General features: G+C 37.6%; 1 protein-coding gene across 3 annotated transcripts in view; it reads right to left on the reverse strand.

Annotated features, from left to right (window-relative positions):
* The window catches only part of MICAL2 (microtubule associated monooxygenase, calponin and LIM domain containing 2), a 318,733-nt gene that overhangs the window by 41,486 nt on the left and 254,593 nt on the right, over positions 1-22,654 (reverse strand). For all 3 annotated transcript variants that reach the window (XM_073578364.1, XM_073578366.1, XM_073578365.1), the window contains 5 exons: positions 14,594-14,765; positions 10,884-11,038; positions 9,262-9,336; positions 1,866-1,927; positions 41-1,151 (listed from right to left, as the gene is read on the reverse strand). In XM_073578364.1, coding sequence (XP_073434465.1) covers positions 41-1,151; positions 1,866-1,927; positions 9,262-9,336; positions 10,884-11,038; positions 14,594-14,765 — 1,575 coding nt within the window. The remainder of the gene's footprint in view (positions 1-40; positions 1,152-1,865; positions 1,928-9,261; positions 9,337-10,883; positions 11,039-14,593; positions 14,766-22,654) is intronic.

Consider the following 22,654-nt stretch of genomic DNA (forward strand, 5'->3'; position numbering starts at 1 on the left):
TGATAACATGAAAGTATAGAATGATAAGTCATTGGTTTACCTGATTGGGCCATTGCTTGAAGTTTTGAGGCCACCTTAGATATATGGGGCCTCTGTTCTGCCTCCTTGTCACATGATTTTCTGCGGAAGCTCCAGGAAGCGTACCAAGAGTCATTTGATGGGGCATTTGATGGAGTTTCTGAGCTTTTGTTTGTGAGTCTTAGAGAGGAGAAGATGGAACTTTTTCTGTTCCTAAAAGGTAAATCCGCACTTATACTATTGGGGTTATTTTCCCTAATACTGAACTTTTCCAACATTTTTGGCATGTCCTCCACTTTTGATAAATCTTGTTTAGGTTTTTGCGAAGATACAAATGCAGAATTTGATGAGTTTCCTTCAGTGGACGCCTTAAAATGATGGTGAGATGATGACAAATGGTTGGACAGGGAACTCATCTCGGTACCATTGGGGTTATTAGACCTCTCGGAATTACTATGACTTCTCCTGAAGAAAGAGCCAGGAAGATCCAAGTAGCTGGTCGGTGATACTGGTTTGGTTTTAGGAGATGAAATGTTTTTGGGGCTGTCGGGGGAAGAACTGACAGATCGAGTAAATGATCTCTTAATTGCATTTGATAATATGGCAAAGGCTGATTTGCCTTTGTTCTCTGCCTCCCCGCCAGGGTCGTGATTTATATTAGACGGGGTTTGTTCATTCGCATCCTTGACCGATGGTCTTGGTTTGGTGGCGCTCCAGTCTAGAAGTTTGGATTTTTCCTCATTTGAAAGGTATAGTTTTTTAAGTGTTGGGTTTTGAGGTCTACTTTGCTCTGGTTTTGGCTTGTTTTGCTTAGAGTCTTCATCTTGTGTTTCGTCTTTCTCAAAAACATCACTGTGGTCATCACTGAGGTATCCAGAAAGAGGATCATTCCCAAAGTCCACATCTTTATATTTACCCAACTTATTATTCTTCTGGTGCAAATATTGATGGTTGGAAGTTAAGGTGGACATTGCTGAGGACCCTTGTTCTCCATTCTGTAAGGCTGTGCTCTTGTCCATCAGGACCTTGTGATGAGGTATATATGAAGGTATGGGATGGTATTCTTCTTCTGGGGACTTCTGGCTTGGGATATAGGGCTCATTGAAATGTTCTGATACATTTTTGTTGAACATCTAAATAACAAATGTTGATATATTGAGAGGAAAAAGGAAAGGAGATATCAGGCTCTTCATTTAAGGAAATCTGTTGCCATAATATATCAATCAATGACATTCATTTTGATCATCAGCTGTAATAAATTGGATATAAAACCTATTTTTTTAACAAACTGCATTATTTACTAAACCCTTACTTATCATATTATAATTCCGACTGAAGCACGTAAAATCAGAATGTAATATAAAAGGAGGGAAGCATGGCAGCCACTAGTTGCTACAATGTAGAAACCGAACTGTAACAGAACAGTCAGCAAGACAATGTTAATTGTGAGAATTGCAAGGTTAGTATCAGTGTCGGACTGGAGTGCCAAGGGCCCACCAGTAGCCAACTCCAAGGCCCAACTTTTCAGCTTCATACAAATTTTACATTATCCTCAATCCCAAATTTATATAACATTGAACTGGGTATATTGTTAAATTAATAAGATGCCATCATTGTCTCTATATAGTGATTCAAGTGTATTGTGCCAAGTATTGCTTATATAAGAGGGTGGTGGTATACTCTTGTAGAGGGGCCCACCGGAGGTTTCTCCTGTGGGCCAGTCTGAGCCTCGTTATTTGTGTCCCACAAAGACAATTGTTGCACTAGACAGAAACAGGAAGGTAATTCCAGAAAGTAACAGACAATGACAAACAAACCACGTTTTTCTTTCCTAGAAATAAAATTACCTCGTCATCAGGGGAGCTGGAACTAACATGAGATAGTCTTTTAGCAATGAGAAGCGGGAACGCTGAAAAATAAATGCGAACACATGATATGTTACATATATTATGTTACCTTAAAAAAATGCAACAAGTATCCCATATTATACTTACCCTGTATTCCTGTACATAAAGACAGTATTATAGTAGTTATATTCTTGTACATAGGGGGCAGTATTATAGTAGTTATATTCTTGTACATAGGGGCAGTATTATAGTAGTTATATTCTTGTACATAGGGGCAGTATTATAGTAGTTATATTCTTGTATATAGGAGCAGTGTTATAGTAGTTATATTTTTGTACATAGGGGCAGTATTATAGTAGTTATATTCTTGTACATAGGGGCAGTATTATAGTAGTTATATTCTTGTGCATAGGGACAGGATTATAGCAGTTATATTCTTGTACATAGGGGCAGTATTATAGTAGTTATATTCTTGTACATAGGGACAGGATTATAGCAGTTATATTCTTGTACATAGGGGCAGTATTATAGTAGTTATATTCTTGTACATAGGGGCAGTATTATAGTAGTTATATTCTTGTACATAGGGGCAGTATTATAGTAGTTATATTCTTGTACATAGGGGCAGTATTATAGTAGTTATATTCTTGTACATAGGGGCAGTATTATAGTAGTTATATTCTTGTGCATAGGGACAGGATTATAGCAGTTATATTCTTGTACATAGGGGCAGTATTATAGTAGTTATATTCTTGTACATAGGGACAGGATTATAGCAGTTATATTCTTGTACATAGGGGCAGTATTATAGTAGTTATATTCTTGTACATAGGGGCAGTATTATAGTAGTTATATTCTTGTGCATAGGGACAGGATTATAGCAGTTATATTCTTGTACATAGGGGCAGTATTATAGTAGTTATATTCTTGTACATAGGGGCAGTATTATAGTAGTTATATTCTTGTACATAGGGGCAGTATTATAGTAGTTATATTCTTGTGCATAGGGACAGGATTATAGTAGTTATATTCTTGTACATAGGGGCAGTATTATAGTAGTTATATTCTTGTACATAGGGACAGGATTATAGCAGTTATATTCTTGTACATAGGGGCAGTATTATAGTAGTTATATTCTTGTACATAGGGGCAGTATTATAGTAGTTATATTCTTGTGCATAGGGACAGGATTATAGCAGTTATATTCTTGTACATAGGGGCAGTATTATAGTAGTTATATTCTTGTACATAGGGACAGGATTATAGCAGTTATATTCTTGTACATAGGAGCAGTATTATAGTAGTTATATTCTTGTACATAGGAGCAGTATTATAGTAGTTATATTCTCGTACATAGGAGCAGTATTATAGTAGTTATATTCTTGTACATAGGGACAGTATTATAGCAGTTATATTCTTGTACATAGGGGCAGTATTATAGTAGTTATATTTTTGTACATAGGGGCAGTATTATAGTAGCTATATTCTTGTACATAGGAGCAGTATTATAGTAGTTATATTTTTGTACATAGGAGCAGTATTATAGTAGTTATATTCTTGTACATAAGGGCAGTATTATAGTAGTTATATTCTTGTACACAGGAGCAGTATTATAGTAGTTTTATTCTTGTACATGGGGGCAGTATTATAGTAGTTATATTCTTGTACATAGGGGGCAGTATTATAGTAGTTATATTCTTGTACATAGGGAGCAGTATTATAGTAGTTATATTCCTGTACATAGGATCAGTATTATAGTAGTTATATTCTTGTACATAGGGGCAGTATTATAGTAGTTATATTCTTGTACATAGGAGCAGTATTATAGTAGTTATATTCTTGTACATAGAGGCAGTATTATAGTAATTATATTCTTGTACATAGAGGCAGTATTATAGTAGTTATATTCTTGTACATAGGAGCAGTATTATAGTAGTTATATTCTTGTACATAGGAGGCAGTATTATAGTAGTTATATTCCTGTACATAGGATCAGTATTATAGTAGTTATATTCTTGTACATAGGGGCAGTATTATAGTAGTTATATTCCTGTACATAGGATCAGTAATATAGTAGTTATATTCTTGTACATAGGGGCAGTATTATGATAGTTATATTCTTGTACATAGGGGCAGTATTATAGTAGTTATATTCTTGTACATAGGAGCAGTATTATAGTAGTTATATTTTTGTACATAGGAGCAGTATTATAGTAGTTATATTCTTGTACATAGGGGCAGTATTATAGTAGTTATATTCTTGTACATAGGAGCAGTATTATAGTAGTTTTATTCTTGTACATGGGGGCAGTATTATAGTAGTTATATTCTTGTACATAGGGGGCAGTATTATAGTAGTTATATTCTTGTACATAGGGAGCAGTATTATAGTAGTTATATTCTTGTACATAGGAGCAGTATTATAGTAGTTATATTCTTGTACATAGGGGCAGTATTATAGTAGTTATATTCTTGTACATAGGAGCAGTATTATAGTAGTTATATTCTTGTACATAGGAGCAGTATTATAGTAGTTATACTCTTGTACATAGGAGCAGTATTATAGTAGTTATATTCTTGTACATAGGGGCAGTATTATAGTAGTTATATTCTTGTACATAGGAGCAGTATTATAGTAGTTATATTCTTGTACATAGAGGCAGTATTATAGTAATTATATTCTTGTACATAGAGGCAGTATTATAGTAGTTATATTCCTGTACATAGGATCAGTAATATAGTAGTTATATTCTTGTACATAGGGGCAGTATTATAGTAGTTATATTCTTGTATATAGGAGCAGTATTATAGTAGTTATATTCTTGTACATAGGGGCAGTATTATAGTAGTTATATTCTTGTACATAGGAGCAGAATTATAGTAGTTATATTCTTGCACATAGGAGCAGAACTATAGTAGGTATATTCTTGTACATGGGGGGCAGTATTATAGTAGTTATATTCTTGTACATAGGAGCAGTATTATAGTAGTTATATTCTTGTACATAGGAGCAGAATTATAGTAGTTATATTCTTGCACATAGGAGCAGAACTATAGTAGTTATATTCTTGTACATAGGGGGCAGTATTATAGTAGTTATATTCTTGTACAAAGGGGCAGTTTTATTGTAGTTATATTCTTGTACATAGGAGCAGAATTATAGTAGTTATATCCTTGCACATAGAGGCATTTTTATAGTAGTTATATTCTTGTACATAAGGGCAGTATTATAGTAGTTATATTCCTGTACATTGGGGGCAGTATTATAGTAGTTATATTCTTGTACATAGGGGGCAGTATTATAGTAGTTATTTTCTTGTACATAGGGGGCAGTATTATAGTAGTTATATTCTTGTACATAGGGGGCAGTATTATAGTAGTTATTTTCTTGTACATAGGGGGCAGTATTATAGTAGTTATATTCTTGTACAAAGGAGGCAGTATTATAGTAGTCATATCCTTGCACATAGGGGGGCAGTATCACAGTAGTTCAGGTTCAGCAGCAGAGTAACTGATATTATTGGTTGGGTATCAAATACATAATCATTATTAAATATAACTTTCCCTATATCCATGCTGAGCTACATCTCCAGCACTATATTGTAATTGTGGTCTTTGACCACAATTTTTTTTAACCATTATAATATTTTATGTTTGAAAAATAAAAGTTACATTTTAATAAATATTACTCCAATTGGATTAGTTTGTGGAGGTTTACAATCTTATACATAGGAAACAGTAGAATAATCAGTGGCTGCATCCTGCCCATTCTACAATTCAGGGAGCTTCTTCTGGGATTTGCAGGGAATCTCTATGTGATGCTGCATATAACTCTTTAGTGGTTTTTGAGATGCATGTGACCTTTTTTTTTTGTAAGTGAGGAAGAAATATTCCAAGTGGCGTTTTTCAAATTCTTCATCTGTCAAAAACACATACTGTATATGGTAGCATTCTTTGCAACTGTATTGTTAGGAAGTGACAGAGCGCCCTCTAGAGTCAGCTTACCGTATTACACTCTCTCTATAGTCAGTGGAATTTATATTTAGGTGGATATTTCTTCTGCTAAGATCCGCTCCATAGCAAAAGCTCGTGTTTATTCAGTATCAAGCCCCATAAATTTCTAGATCATGTAGAATTCATGGCTCTTAAAATTTGTTGTTTTATAAAAGATCAGGATGGCGTTCTCGGGTAAACGTATAACATCGATTTATATAAATGCACAGACTGGGTATTGGACATTTTTATTGTTTAGTGTCGGGCACAGACAAAAAAGGGCCCCTATGAAGGAACAGTATATGGGCCCCTTGTAGTCCAATAGCTCATGATAATGCACAATTCCTGCTGTTTGGGAGGTGGTAGTGGCCCCCGGACCTCTTGGACCCCTGTGTGATCGCACAGGTTGCACCAATGATATGCCTGTTGACCTGAGTCAACAGGTTGGCATCATGTGTACTAATCATAGTGCGCCCCTCAGTGGTGGTGATGGGAAATGCTATAGGTTGGCAACGTGCTGCGACGTATTCTACCCTTAATATACAACTGTCTCCTCCTGAATCCACAGGTCACAACTTTAAGAAAAAGGGCCATGTAAGGGAAATTACAGAATAATTCTGCTTTTTTCCATATCGGTGGGCACTTGTGTCAGAACAGGGGGTGAAGCAGATGTTAATGTGACTGATTTGAACTGAAAATGGACTGGATTAAAAAAAATGCTGGCACCATATGTGAACTTTGGTGCAAAATCTCAGCTTGAAGTCAATGAATGGAACTAATGTTTGTATGCAGACGCTGGACAGCTGTAATAGCTAATATATCTCATCACTAGACAGTATCATGTTAGCTAAACTCTTCAGTAACACAGATCTCTATCTTTTTCTCTATTTCCATCTTTTTTTTCTTTCTCCTGTTCTGTTTTTTTCTTTTTCACTCTTTGTCTCTCCTTTTTTCTTTTTCTTTCTTTTTCTCTTTAACACTCTTTGTCTCTCTTTCTCTCACTCTTTTTTCTCTCTATTTGTATTTCCCTTCCTTTCTTTTTTTCTCTCCCCCTCTTTCTTGTTTATTGTTCTCTTCTGTCTCTCCTTCTCTGTCTATCTCTTTATCTCTCTCTCTTTTTCTTGCTCTCTTTCTCTCTCTCTCTTTATTTCTCTTTTTCTCTCTTTCTATCTCTTTATCTCTCTCTTTTTACTCTCCCCCTCTTTTTTCTTTCTTTATTGTTCTCTTCTCTCTCTATTTCTCTGACTATCTCTTTATCTCTCTCTTTTTCTTGCTCTCTTTCTCTCTCTCTCTTTATTTCTCTTTTTCTCTCTTTCTATCTCTTTATCTCTCTCTTTTTACTCTCCCCCTCTTTTTTCTTTCTTTATTGTTCTCTTCTCTCTCTATTTCTCTGACTATCTCTTTATCTCTCTCTTTTTCTTGCTCTCTTTCTCTGTCTATCTCTCTCGTTATCTTTCTCTTTTCCTTGCTCTCTTTCTCTCTCTCTCTGACTTTTTCTTTATCTCTCTCTCTCTTTCTTTCTCTTTGTCTCTCTCTTTTTACTCAGTTACCTGATTTGTTACATTCTATCTGCACTGATACAATGTATCAACCTGCAGTCAGGTCTGTTTTGCTCACAAAAAAGGAAGTACACTGTAGCACCATAGCAAGCAAACATGAAATATGAAAAATGAATTGCAATACTGCATTAGAAATATGAAAAACTGAGAAAGCTTAGACTAAAGTCTTCATCTATTTGAAATAATTATTATAATATGTCCACGGGATTTGGTAACTGTCCATCCACTGTATGGTCTGCGGACCATTTGGAATAATTGTTACAATATGGCTATGAGGTGCTGCTATGATCCATTCATTCCATTTTTTTAATATGCACTGTTATTTTGTATCCTGTCGGGACCGGGTATGTTACTATGTGTCTGTGCCCGGCGCTGTTGCAGTGCGCCTGCGTCGTTCACCCGGTTTCCCCTGGCCCGGATCATCCGGCATCGCCCGGGTCGGCTTGTGACTGGGGACATTTCTGCCCCCGCTCGCCTGCTGGCAGGGCACCGCCGGGTTTTCGGGGCTTGGGGACACCAGGGACCGGCGCTTGCGCCGCCTCTATGCAGCGCTATGAGAACGGGCCAGCTGATGGTCACATGATTACTTACCATGTGAATATAAGGTCCTGTGCATTGACGTACCACACTTCCCCTCGATAAAGCTACCTGAGAGTAGCGAAACGCGTGTCGGGGTGTCTCGGGCAGGCGCTGCTGTGCCATCGATGTGAGTATTCATTAGCTCTTTTCTCTTCCCTCCTCCATGATTGAGTTGGTCATTATGGTTTTGTGTGACCATGGGTGTGATATTTCATATAAAGTAAGGCCATATGGTTGGCCGAGCTCCATTTTACCGTGATGGGACCCTTTATTGGTAATGCATTAGACTTAACCTTTCTTAGCATGGGAGGTTTACTATTTGGGGAGAGTTATCGTGGCTTTATCTTACAGTTTGGCGCTATATACTCCGGAATTTTGGTGTCAATTTCTATGCATTGTCTATTTCTGTAATGCCGTTTTATCTTTGTATACATTAATAAAGATTGTGTATGTTTTTATTGAAAACTCCTGTTGTTCTCTGGTTTTCCATCATTCTTCAGTGGAGTGGCTAAGTGCACCTACTGGGTGTGTGTACACCCGGTGCAGCTAATTATGAGTCTGGTTTTTGAGATATTAAAGTCTTCATCTGTATGGAGGGGTGGTGGCCTGCAGGTGCTTTTAATCACAGCAGGGCCACTACCCCTCCACAGAGATATAGGTTTCAGTCTAAGGAGCAGATTCACATTAGGTTCCCATACAAATGAAGACTTTAGTCTAAGTGAGGATCGGCATTAGGTTAGTTCCTGGAAAACGAGAATCGCCTTAACGTGGCTTCCAGGTACACATAAATTGGTCATTTTATGTGCTAAGCTTTCTCGATTTTTCGTATTTCTAATGCAGTAATGCAATTCATTTTTCATATTTCATGTTTGCATGCTATGTCGCTACAGTGCGCTGCCTTTTTTGTTTGAGTGTATATGAGTTGGTGACTCTAAGTTAAGCACCTGTTCACATTTAGTTTATGCTTGGATGCGACGGTCAGTTTTTTGAAATTTGTTTTGCTCACAAAGGCCTTTTTAGATTGGATGTATTTGTACCAAACCCTCAGCAGTTAGAAGTATCGAGTCTGCATATATTTTCAAACTGTGACCATTCAGAATAACACTTCCATTCACTGACAATAAACAGTTAATTTGGAAATTATAAACAAAAATCCACTATAAAATGACAGAACGTTCCACTCTATAGGAGACTGGGTGAATTTGTAGGACCGTCTGCAGGGTGATTCCTTGGATTATGATATGACAGAGACTGGATGTACTTACTGGACTGAATTTTCTGCCTCCATCTTTGAGATTTATTTGGTGTCACAGTTGGGAGGGTGCTTGCGCGAACAAGTGCTGAAACAGAAGAGGATGCAGAAATTCTGATTTATTGGTTATTTGTAGGGAAGGAGGGAAACTTTGAATTCAGGGGTACAGGTATTTGGGTTGCGACGTTAGGCTGGTTTCAGATTAGCATTTTTTTACGCAGCGCATCGTGTGCGTCCATGTGCATGCGTCATGGGTACCTATGTTTAACATGGCGTGCGCATGGTCTTGCGTTTGCACGCATTCGTATGCATTTTCATGCGCATGCGTCTTTTCAAGGTGTGCGCCTAGGCGCGCCAGACGCAACCTGTTGCATTTTTGGGTCCGCTGAAAGGCGTAAAAAATGTATGCGCACAGAATGCGCCAAAATAACGCATACAGTCTATGGGAACGTAGGCGTGCGCTTGGACATGCGTTCGTCTGCGTTTTCGTGCGCATGCGTTTTTGGCGTAAACATGTGTAGACACTGGTTTTAACCCCTAGAGAATGAATGTGCATAAAAAACGCAAACTCATGCTAAAAACGCATGATGCGGTTTTTGCATGTGTTTCTATTGTGCACATGAACATTTCTCTGACAGCTACATCATGTATATGGCCAGCTTTAGAAACAATGTAACATGACGTGAATGGAGAAGGTACAGACCGGCACCATTGCCCAGCACATCAATCTACTCATTTACTTCTGTATCTGCTTCCAACAGGTTATGTTTTTTTTCAGTGAATATTTTATTAACTCATGAAAGTTTCCATATTTTTACTTTTTAAATTGCCAAGCAAAGCAAATAATATTATCAAACCCAAATTAGGTTACCCGATTCTGTCCTTGTCATACTACAAAACAACCAGCAGGGGGCACCGTCATCCATTCCACATATAACACTGGTATACAGTGATTTTGGTGCCAACGATCTCTGAACGGTTTTATATTAGGTCTATGGCACTTATTAAGAATATTACTTTGGTTTTACCAGATTGGCTCTAGTTTCTGAGATATTTAATAATTAATTAATTACCTTAGAATTCTGGCTTCAAAAAGTCGCTTTTATAGTATTGTAAGACTATAAATTGTAGTAAATATCCATATATATTGTCAAATGAAGACTCCCTACTGATTATTTTAGTGGTAATATTTTGCAGTAAACCACCCAAATGTTTAGAATGTTATAAAATAACTTAAAAAACCCTCAGTTTGTCCATTTCTAGTGTCTTTTGCAGGTTTCTATACCTCCAGCTTTAGTGATGATGCATGGACATGGACATGTGACCTCTGCTGACAATCACTGGCTGCAGCGGTCACATGTCCTTCTCCATATATCATTGCTGAATCAGGAATAATAGAGAATTTTAGAGAGCCAGGAAGCAACAGAATGTGAATGGTGGGGGGTCAGTACAGTGAATGTCACTTCTCATATTATTTTATACCTCCTAAGCAGTTACTAAAAGGATTGACCAGCCACCCAACATTTTTTTTTTTATCAGAAACACAGAATATATTAGTAATTGCAGAACTTTACAGTGCTTCATTTTTATTTCTCTGGGGATAATCTGCTCCAGCTCAAGCAGTTTCTCACTTACCGTCAGCAGCTTTAGAGGGATGACCACTATTACCCTGCGCTTGCAGGTGACCCCATGAGGAGCCAGAGGCGGCCGAGTGCTTCTTCTTCCTTGATGACAGTCTTCTGTGATGTAGTTTTCCATGGTTCTCCTCTGGACGATTTTCAGTATCTGAGCTGAAAGAACACGAAGGTATTACCGAGCACGTGCTGATACGTGGACGTGTGTATGATCTGATATACACAACCTCAGAAAATTACCGGAATCTGATCTTAAATGCTAAGGACATCTTTGACATGAAATTAAAACTTTTTACATATGTTAATGGTTTTCTTTTAGTTAACAAGATTGTGGATCCATATTTCAGATTTTGTTGTGTCGCTCTCAGTAATATAGGCTGGATGTGAGTCTGTGTGTCCAGGGCGCTGCTGTCTCAACTTGCTTTTATGTATCAGTACAGCTTCTATCCTGCACTTACTTCCTCTCCATATGTTTTCCATCCTGTCTATAGCCTATTTTCTCTGCTTTCCATGAGACTTTTTAAACCCTTACCCCATCCCTCTACATTACATATCTGTGTACAGCCTCCTGCTATCTCTACCACCGAGAGAAGCAAGGAAGAGAGCAGAGAGAACCGTCAAGAGCATGGCAGATTTGTAAAAGTTTTGCAAAGGTACTGAGCTCGGTAAAGGACTTACAGACACTCTGCAGAAGCATAATGGTAGACACATTTTTTTTTATAGGAGACTATTTAGAAAGTTGTTTAAGGGCGTTTCTGGGACAATTTTATTTTTTTTACTATGGGTCTAAAGCCGCCGTCTCACATAGCGAGATCGCTAGCGATCTCGCCTGTGACCTCGCTACGTGTGACACATAGCGGCGATCGGGCCCCCGCTGCGATGTCGCTGATCGTGCTCGAATGTTCTGGGCCATTTTTTGATCGCTGGTGTCCCGCTGGCCAGCATGCATCGCTGTGTTTGATAGGGACAACGCCGAACGACCTCAATACTACAGGTCTGAGAGACAGGGTCCCAACGACCGTCGTATCGTTCCGCATCGTTGCTGCGTCGCTGGTGAGATCTGACTGTTTGACATCTCACCAGCGACCACGTAGCGACGCACCAGCAATTCTTACAGGTCATATCGTTGTCGGGATCGCTGGTGTGTCGCCAAGTGTGACGGTACCCTAAGAATTAAGAGGCAGATAGTTGCCAACTATCGGCTTGTTCTACCCGTTGCTGGCTCAGAGGGCAGCTCTTGTCTGCGACTCTGCTGGGGTCGTGGCGCGCTGCTCATAATCCACAAGACACCAGTCACTTTGTAAGTACTCATTCACTTTCATCTTTGTTTACTTGCTTTCTGACCTCTCCCTTGTTCCTGTGGACTTGTCTTATGGAAACAGTATCCAACCTCACCTAACAAGAACTGTTATTGAGTCCATTTTGGCTGCCCTATTTGTACCACTATATTATTCTCTGTGGATCAGGTTCCCAGTTCATGATCAATACAGTAAGCACTTTATAAATTGAGTATGTGGAACTCTGTATCCATTCAGAACAATCTAAATATTTTTGTTTACATACAAAGGATGATACCATAGTTGTCCAGATAATAGAGCCTGAATTAAATACCTTTGAGTTTTTTTCTGCTCATTCAATATCTGCTTTGTTTTCTGGTGTACATATCAGTGCCTTGTGAAAGTATTCGGCCCCCTGGAACTTTTCAACCTTTTCCCACATATCATGCTTCAGACATAAAGACACCAAATGTAAATTTTTGGTGAAGAATCAACAAGTGGAACACAATTGTGAAGTTGAACGAAATTTATTGGGCATTTTAAATTTTTTTGGAAATTCAAAAACTGAAAAGTGGGGCGTGCAATATTATTCATCCCATGTAACTTAATTCTTTGTGGCGCCACCATTTGCTGCGATTACAGCTGCAAGTCGCTTGGGATATGTCTCTATCAGTTTTTTACATGGAGAGACTGAAATTCTTGCCCATTCTTCCTTGGGAAACAGCTCGAGCTCAGTGAGGTTGGATGGAGATCGTTTGTGAACAGCAGTTTTCAGCTTTTTCCACAGATTCTCGATTGGATTCAGGTCTGGACTTTGACTTGACCATTCTAACACCTGGATATGTTTATTTGTGAACCATTCCACTGTAGATTTTGCTTTATGTTTGGGATCATTGTCTTGTTGGAAGACAAATCTCCGTCCCAGTTTCAGGTCTTTTGCAGACTACAACAGGTTTTCTTCAAGAATGGTCCTGTATTTGGCTCCATCCATCTTCCCATCAATTTTAACCATCTTTTCTGTCCCTGCTGAATAAAAGCAGGCCCAAACCATGATGCTGCCACCACCATGTTTGACTGTGGGGATGGTGTTTTCAGGGTGATGAGCTGTGTTGCCTTTACACCAAACATATCATTTGGCATTGTTGCCAAAAAGTTCGATTTTGGCTTCATCTCATCAGAGCACCTTCTTCCACATGTTTGGTGTGTCTCCCAGGTGGCTTGCTGCAAACTTTAAACACTTTTTATGGATATATTTGAGAAATATCCATAAAGGCCAGATTTGTGCAGTGTACGACTGATTGTTGTCCTATGGACAGACTGTCCCACCTCAGCTGTAGATCTCTGCAGTTCATCCAGAGTGATCATGGGCCTCTTGGCTGCATCTCTGATCAGTCTTCTCCTTGCTTGAGATGAAAGTTTAGAGGGATGGCCGGGTCTTGGTAGATTTGCAGTGGTATGATACTCCTTCCATTTCAATATGATCGCTTGCACAGTGCTCCTTGGGATGTTTAAAGTTTTGGAAATCATTTTGTATCCAAATCCAGCTTTAAACTTCTCCACAACAGTATCACGGACCTGTCTGTTGTGTTCCTTGGTCTTCATGATGTTCTCTGTGCTTCAAATAGAACCCTGAGACTATCACAGAGCAGGTGCATTTACACGGAGACTTGATTACACACAGGTAGATTATATTTATCATCATTAGTCAATTAGGACAACAATGGATCATTCAGAGATCCACAATGAACTTCTGGAGTGAGTTTGCTGCACTGAAAGTAAAGGGGCCGAATAATATTGCACGCCCCACTTTTCAGTTTTTGAATTTCCACAAAAATTTTAAATAACCAATCGTTTCGTTCAACTTCACAATTGTGTTCCACTTGTTGTTGATTCTTCACCAAAAATGTACATTTGGTATCTTTATGTTTGAAGCATGATAAGTGGGAAAAGGTTGAAAAGTTCCAGGGAGCCCAATACTTTCGCAAGGCACTGTATATACTTCTTATAAGATTGATTTACCTAACTATTTATGCTAGTGCACTACATCAGTCAGTTCTATCTGCTTGAATTTTTAATATCTTATTTTATACATATTTTCATTAAAAATCTAATTTTTAAATGTACTCTTTCGCAATGAACCCTCTTTTTTCCCCAAAAGTTATGCATTTGGGGGGTGTTAAAACACTTGAATGTGGAGGTGATTTGACTCTAATTTTCTTATAGATTGGGTCTTATTATATAAAAATAAGATTTTTTTCTTTTTCATTTATTTTATATATACGGTAGTTTTCTATTACAGTTTGATAATTTAAAACTTTTGATAATCTGGCACCTTGTCCTGTCCTGGCACCTTGTCCTGATGTCAAAAGAAATATTATTGCACTTAAAATAAATAACACTATTTGACCAGGTGAGAAGTGTCGTAGAAAGTCACCTGCTTTCGTCGCTCACCACCATGACGCGGACGGCCAGGAGGTTATTATCCGCTGTCTCTTCTTCTGGCCCAATTCTGACTGATTTCCACTCTGTAGAGACTGACGAATTTCTTCTTTTGAAAATTTTAAATATTGAATCACTCCGAGATTTCTTTGGTGAAGAAGGTTCATCTGCAGATTCATAACCAAAGAAGATTATAATTTTTTTTTACATCAACCAATTATACTGTATACATCCTGGAGGTGGGTACATTAAAGGGAATCTGTCACCTATTTTTTTGCGTATAAGATGCGGCCACCGCCATCAGGGGCTTATCTACAGCATTATGTAATGCTGTAGATAAGGCCCTGATGTAACCTGCAAGATAAGAAAAACGAGTTTTATTATACTCCCCCGGGGATGATCCGGGTCCAATGGGTTTTGCGGTCTGGTTCGGCGCCTCCCATCTTCTAGCGATGACTTCCTCTCCTTTGCATCCCGTCGCGGCTCCGGTGCAGGCATACTGATCTGCCCTGTTGAGGGCAGTGCAGAGTACTGCAGTGAGCAGGCGCCAGACCTCTGACCTTTCCCGGCGCCTGCGCACTGCAGTACTCTGCTCTGCCCACCGGAGCCGCGACGGGAAGCAAAGACGAGGACGTCATCGCTAGAAGATTTGAGGATCCAGACCGCAAAAACATCAGACCCAGACCGGACCGCCCCCTCGGTGAGTATAATATAACTCGTTTTTCATATCTTTCAGGTTACATCAGGGGCTTATCTACAGCATTACAGAATGCTGTAGATAAGCCCCTGATGGCGGTGGCCACATCTCATAGGGGAAAAATAGGTGACAGGGTCCCTTTAAATAATAAGGGGGGCCTCCACGTACATGAATATAACTGCTATGATACTACCTACTACCTTCTATTAGAAGCAATGGGATGAAACTGAATGGGAGGAGACACAGATTAGATATTAGAAAAAACTTTTTGACAGTTAGAGTGATCAATGAGTGGAACAGGCTGCCACGAGAAGTGGTGAGTTCTCCTTCAATGGAAGTCTTCAAACAGAGGCTGGACAGACATCTGACTGGGATGATTTAGCGAATCCTGCTTTGAGCAGGGGGTTGGACCAGATGGCCCAGGAGGTCCCTTCCAACTCTACGATTCTATGATTCTATGATTCTACCCTCATGTATAGACAAGAATATAACTACTATAATATTGCCCCTACGTACAAGAATATAATTACTGTAATACTGCTCCTATATAAAGGAATATAACCACTATAATAATGCCCCCTATGTACAAGAATATAACTACTATATTACTGCCCCTATGTACAAGAATATAACTACTATAATACTGCCGCTATGTATAAGAATATAACTACTATAATACTGCCGCTATGTATAAGAATATAACTACTATAATACTGCCCCTATGTACAAGAATATAACTACTATAATACTGCCCCTATGTACAAGAATATAACTACTATAATACTGCCCCTATGTACAAGTATATCACTACTATAATACTGCCCCTATATACAAGAATATAACTACTATAATACTGCCCCTATGTACAGGAATATAACCACTATAATACTGTCCCTATGTACAAGAATATAACTACTATAATACTGCCCCTATGTACAAGTATATAGCTACTATAATACTGCCCCCTATGTACAAGAATATAACTACTATAATACTGCCCCTATGTGCAAGAATATAACTACTATAATACTGCCCCTATGTACAAGTATATAACTACTATAATACTGCCCCTATATACAAGAATATAACTACTATAATACTGCCCCTATGTACAAGTATATAACTACTATAATACTGCCCCTATATACAAGAATATAACTACTATAATACTGCCCCTATGTACAAGTATATAACTACTATAATACTGCCCCTAAGTACAAGAATATAATTACTATAATACTGCTCCTATATACAGGAATATAACCACTATAATACTGCCCCTATGTACAAGAATATAACTACTATAATACTGCCCCTACGTACAAGAATATAATTACTATAATACTGCTCCTATATACAGGAATATAACTACTATAATACTGCCCCTATGTACAAGAATATAACTACTATAATACTGACCCTATGTACAAGAATATAACTACTATAATACTGCCCCTATGTACAAGAATATAACTACTATAATACTGCCCCTACGTACAAGAATATAATTACTATAATACTGCTCCTATATACAGGAATATAACCACTATAATACTGCCCCTATGTACAAGAATATAACTACTATAATACTGACCCTATGTACAAGAATATAATTACTATAATACTGCCCCTATGTACAAGTATATAACTACTATAATACTGTCCCTATATACAAGTATATAACTACCATAATACTGCCCCTACGTACAAGAATATAATTACTATAATACTGCTCCTATATACAGGAATATAACTACTATAATACTGCCCCAATGTACAAGAATATAACTACTATAATACTGCCCCTATGTATAAGAAAGAATATAACTACTATAATACTGCCCCTATGTACAAGAATATAACTACTATAATACTGCTCCAAAGTACAAGAAAATAACTATTATAATACTGCTCCTATATACAAGAATATGACTACTATAATACTGCCCCCTATGTACAAGAATATAACTACTATAATACTGCCCCCTATGTACAAGAATATAACTACTATAATACTGCTCCTATGTACAAGAATATAACTACTATAATACTGCCTCCTATGTATAAGAAAGAATATAACTACTACAGTCATGGCCAAAAGTTTTGAGAATGACACAAATATTATATTTTCACATGATCTGCTGGCCTCTGGTTTTTATGTGTGTTTGTCAGATGTCTTTATCACATACAGAAATATAATTGCAATCATATTATGAGTAGCAAAAGGTTATATTGACAGTTAGAATGAGTTAATGCAGCAAGTCAATATTTGCAGTGTTGACCCTTCTTCTTCAGGACCTCAGCAATTCTCCCCGGCATGCTCTCAATCAACTTCTGGATCAAATCCTGACTGATAGCAGTCCATTCTTGCAAAATCAATGCTTTTATTTTGTCTGAATTTGAAGGTTTTTGTTTGTCCACCCGTCTCTTGATGATTGACCACAAGTTCTCAATGGGATTAAGATCTGGGGAGTTTCCAGGCCATGGTCCCAAAATCTCTATGTTTTGTTCCCTGAGCCATTTAGTTATCACCTTTGCTTTATGGCAAGGTGCTCCATCATGTTGAAAAAGGCATTGTTGAGCGCCAAACTGCTCTTGGACGGTTGGGAAAAGTTGCTCTTGGAGGACATTCTCGTACCATTCTTTATTTATGGCTGTGTTTTTAGGCAAGACTGAGAGAGAGCCCATTCCCTTGGCTGAGAAGCAACCCCACACATGAATGGTTTCAGGATGCTTGACAGTTGGCATGAGACAAGACTGGTGGTAGCGCTAACCTGGTCTTCTCCGAATAAGCCGTTTTCCAGATGTCCCAAACAATCGAAAAGGGGATTCATCAGAGAAAATGACTTTACCCCAGTCCTCAGCAGTCCACTCCCTGTACCTCTTGCAGAATATCAGTCTGTCCATGATGTTTTTCCTGGAGAGAAGTGGCTTCTTTGCTGCCCTCCTTGAGACCAGGCCTTGCTCCAAGAGTCTCCGCCTCGCAGTGCGTGCAGATGCACTCACACCTGCCTGCTGCCATTCCTGAGCAAGCTCTGCACTGCTGGTAGCCCGATCCCGCAGCTGAAACACTTTTAAGAGACAGTCCTGGCGCTTGCTGGTCTTTCTTGGGCGCCCTGGAGCCTTTTTGGCAACAAGGGAACCTCTCTCCTTGAAGTTCTTGATGATGCGATAGATTGTTGACTGAGGTGCAATCTTTCTAGCTGCGATACTCTTCCCTGTTAGGCCATTTTTGTGCAGTGCAATGATGACAGCACGTGTTTCTTTAGAGATAACCATGGTTAACAGAAGAGAAACAATGATGCCAAGCACCAGCCTCCTTTTAAAGTGTCCAATGGTGTCATTCTTACTTAATCATGACAGATTGATCTCCAGCCCTGTCCTCATCAACACCCACACCTGTGTTAATGGAGCAATCACTGAAACGATGTTAGCTGGTCCTTTTAAGGCAGGGCTGCAATGATGTTGAAATGTGTTTTGGGGGATAAAGTTCATTTTCTAGGCAAATATTGACTTTGCAAGTAATTGCTGTTAAGCTGATCACTCTTTATAACATTCTGGAGTATATGCAAATTGCCATTAGAAAAAATGAAGCAGTAGACTTTGTAAAAATTAACATTTGTGTCATTCTCAAAACTTTTGGCCATGACTGTATAATACTGCCCCTATGTACAAGAATATAACTACTATAATACTGCTCCAATGTACAAGAAAATAACTATTATAATACTGCTCCTATATACAAGAATATGACTACTATAATACTGCCCCCTATGTACAAGAATATAACTACTATAATACTGTCCCCTATGTACAAGAATATAACTACTATAATACTGCTCCTATGTACAAGAATATAACTACTATAATACTACCTCCTATGTACAAGAATATAACTACTATAATACTGCCCCCTATGTACAAGAATATAACTGCTATAATACTGCCCCCTATGGACAAGAATATAACTAATATAATACTGCTCCTATGTACAAGAATATAACTACTAAACTACTATAATACTGCTCCTTTGTACAAGAATATAACTACTATAATACTGCTCCTATGTACAAGAATATAACTACTATAATGCTGCCCCTATCTAGATGAATATAACTACTATAAAACTGCCCCCTATGTACAAGAATATAACTACTATAATACTGCCCCTATGTACAAGAATATAACTACTATAATACTGCTCCTATGTACAAGAATATAACTACTATAATACTGCTCCTATGTACAAGAATATAACTACTATAATACTTCCCCTATGTACAAGAATATAACTACTATAATACTGCCCCTATGTACAAGAATATAACTACTATAATACTGCTCCTATGTACAACAATATAACTATATAACTACTATAATACTGCCCCCTATGTACAAAAATATAACTACTATAATACTGCTCCTATGTACAAGAATATAACTACTATAATACTGCTCCTATGTACAAGAATATACAGTTGTAGGCAAAAGTATTGACACCCCTGCAATTCTGTCAGATAATACTCAGTTTCTTCCTGAAAATGATTGCAATCACAAATTCTTTGGTATTATTATCTTCATTTAATTTGTCTGAAATGAAAAAACATAAAAGAGAATGAAGCATCCTCAATAGTCAGAACCTCCCACTCCAGTCTCCAAGACTTTACACGTGCTGCGCCAATTCTTTGGAATGCACTTCCCAGGTCAATACGATTAGTCCCCAATCCCCACAATTTTAAGCATGCCCTGAAGACGCATTTATTCAGACTGGCCTAACGCCTCAACACATTAACCTAACTATCCCTGTGTGGCACAGTCAAAAGTTCTACCATAACCAGGTTCCCCGCATCATGTTCCCACATGCTTTATGCATCCATTAGCCCTCTGTGTCTGTACTGTTACACACTTAACATTATGGCTGGTCCATACAATCAGGGGAACTGTTACCACCCACCTTTCGTGTCTCCCCTTTTTCCTCATAGACTGTAAGCTTGCGAGCAGGGCCCTCATTCCTCTTGGTATCTGTTATAATCTATGTGATTATTGTTATGCTGTAATGTCTATTGTCTGTACAAATCCCCTCTGAAATGTAAAGTGCTGTGGAATATGTCGGCGCTATAGAAATAAAATTTATTATTATTACTGCTCCTATGTACAAGAATATAACTACTATAATACTGCCCCCTATGTACAAGAATATAACTACTATAATACTGCTCCTATGTACAAGAATATAACTACTATAATACTGCCCCTATGTACAAGAATATATCTACTATTATACTGCCCCCTATGTACAAGAATATAACTACTATAATACTGCCCCCTATGTACAAGAATATAACTACTATAATACTGCTCCTATGTACAACAATATAACTATATAACTACTATAATACTGCCCCCTATGTACAAGAATATAACTACTATAATACTGATCCTATGTACAAGAATATAACTACTATAATACTGCCCCCTATGTACAAGAATATAACTACTATAATACTGCCCCCTATGTACAAGAATATAACTACTATAATACTGCCCCTATGTACAAGAATATATCTACTATTATACTGCCCCCTATGTACAAGAATATAACTACTATAATACTACCCCCTTTGTACAAGAATATAACTACTATAATACTGCCCCCTATGTACAGGAATATAACTACTATAATACTGCCCCCTATGTACAAGAATATAACTAATATAATACTGCCCCCTATGTACAAGAATATAACTACTATAATACTGCTCCTATGTACAAGAATATAACTACTATAATACTGCCCCCTAAGTACAAGAATATAACTACTATAATACTGCCCCCTATGTACAAGAATATAATTACTATAATACTGCCCCCTATGTACAAGAATATAACTACTATAATACTGCCTCTATGTACAAGAATATAACTACTATAATACTGCCCCTATGTACAAGAATATAACTACTATAATACTGCCCCTATGTACAAGAATATAACTACTATAATACTGCCCCTATGTACAAGAATATAACTACTTTAATACTGCCCTTATGTACAAGAATATAACTACTATAATACTGCCCCTATGTACAAGAATATAACTACTATAATACTGCCCCCTATGTACAAGAATATAACTACTATAATACTGCTCCTATGTACAAGAATATAACTACTATAATACTGCTCCTATGTACAAGAATATAACTACTATAATACTGCCCCCTATGTACAAGAATATAACTACTATAATACTGCCCCCTATGTACAAGAATATAACTACTATAATACTGCCCCCTATGTACAAGAATATAACTACTATAATACTGCCCCTATGTACAAGAAAATAACTACTATAATACTGCCCCCTATGTACAAGAATATAACTACTATAATACTGCCCCCTATGTACAAGAATATAACTACTATAATACTGCCTCTATGTACAAGAATATAACTACTATAATACTGCCCCCTATGTCCAAGAATATAACTACTATAATACTGCCCCCTATGTACAAGAATATAACTACTATAATACTGCCCCTATGTACAAGAATATAACTACTATAATAGTGCCCCTATGTACAAGAATATAACTACTATAATACTGCCCCCTATGTACAAGAATATAACTACTATAATTCTGCTCCTACGTACAATAATATAACTACTATAATACTGCGCCTATATACAAGAATATAACTACTATAATACTGCCCCCTATGTACAAGAATATAACTAATATAATACTGCCCCCTATGTACAAGAATATAACTACTATAATACTGCTCCTATGTACAAGAATATAACTACTATAATACTGCCCCCTAAGTACAAGAATATAACTACTATAATACTGCCCCCTATGTACAAGAATATAATTACTATAATACTGCCCCCTATGTACAAGAATATAACTACTATAATACTGCCTCTATGTACAAGAACATAACTACTATAATACTGCCCCTATGTACAAGAATATAACTACTATAATACTGCCCCCTATGTACAAGAATATAACTACTATAATACTGCCCCTATGTACAAGAATATAACTACTATAATACTGCCCCTATGTACAAGAATATAACTACTATAATACTGCCCCTATGTACAAGAATATAACTACTATAATACTGCCCCCTATGTACAAGAATATAACTACTATAATACTGCTCACATGTACAAGAACATAACTACTATAATACTGCTCCTATGTACAAGAATATAACTACTATAATACTGCCCCCTATGTACAAGAATATAACTACTATAATACTGCCCCCTATGTACAAGAATATAACTACTATAATACTGCCCCCTATGTACAAGAATATAACTACTATAATACTGCCC

Source organism: Dendrobates tinctorius, unplaced genomic scaffold (assembly GCF_039654945.1).
Source record: "Dendrobates tinctorius isolate UK_male_01 unplaced genomic scaffold, ASM3965494v1 ptg000059l, whole genome shotgun sequence".
Lineage (NCBI taxonomy): Eukaryota > Metazoa > Chordata > Amphibia > Anura > Dendrobatidae > Dendrobates > Dendrobates tinctorius.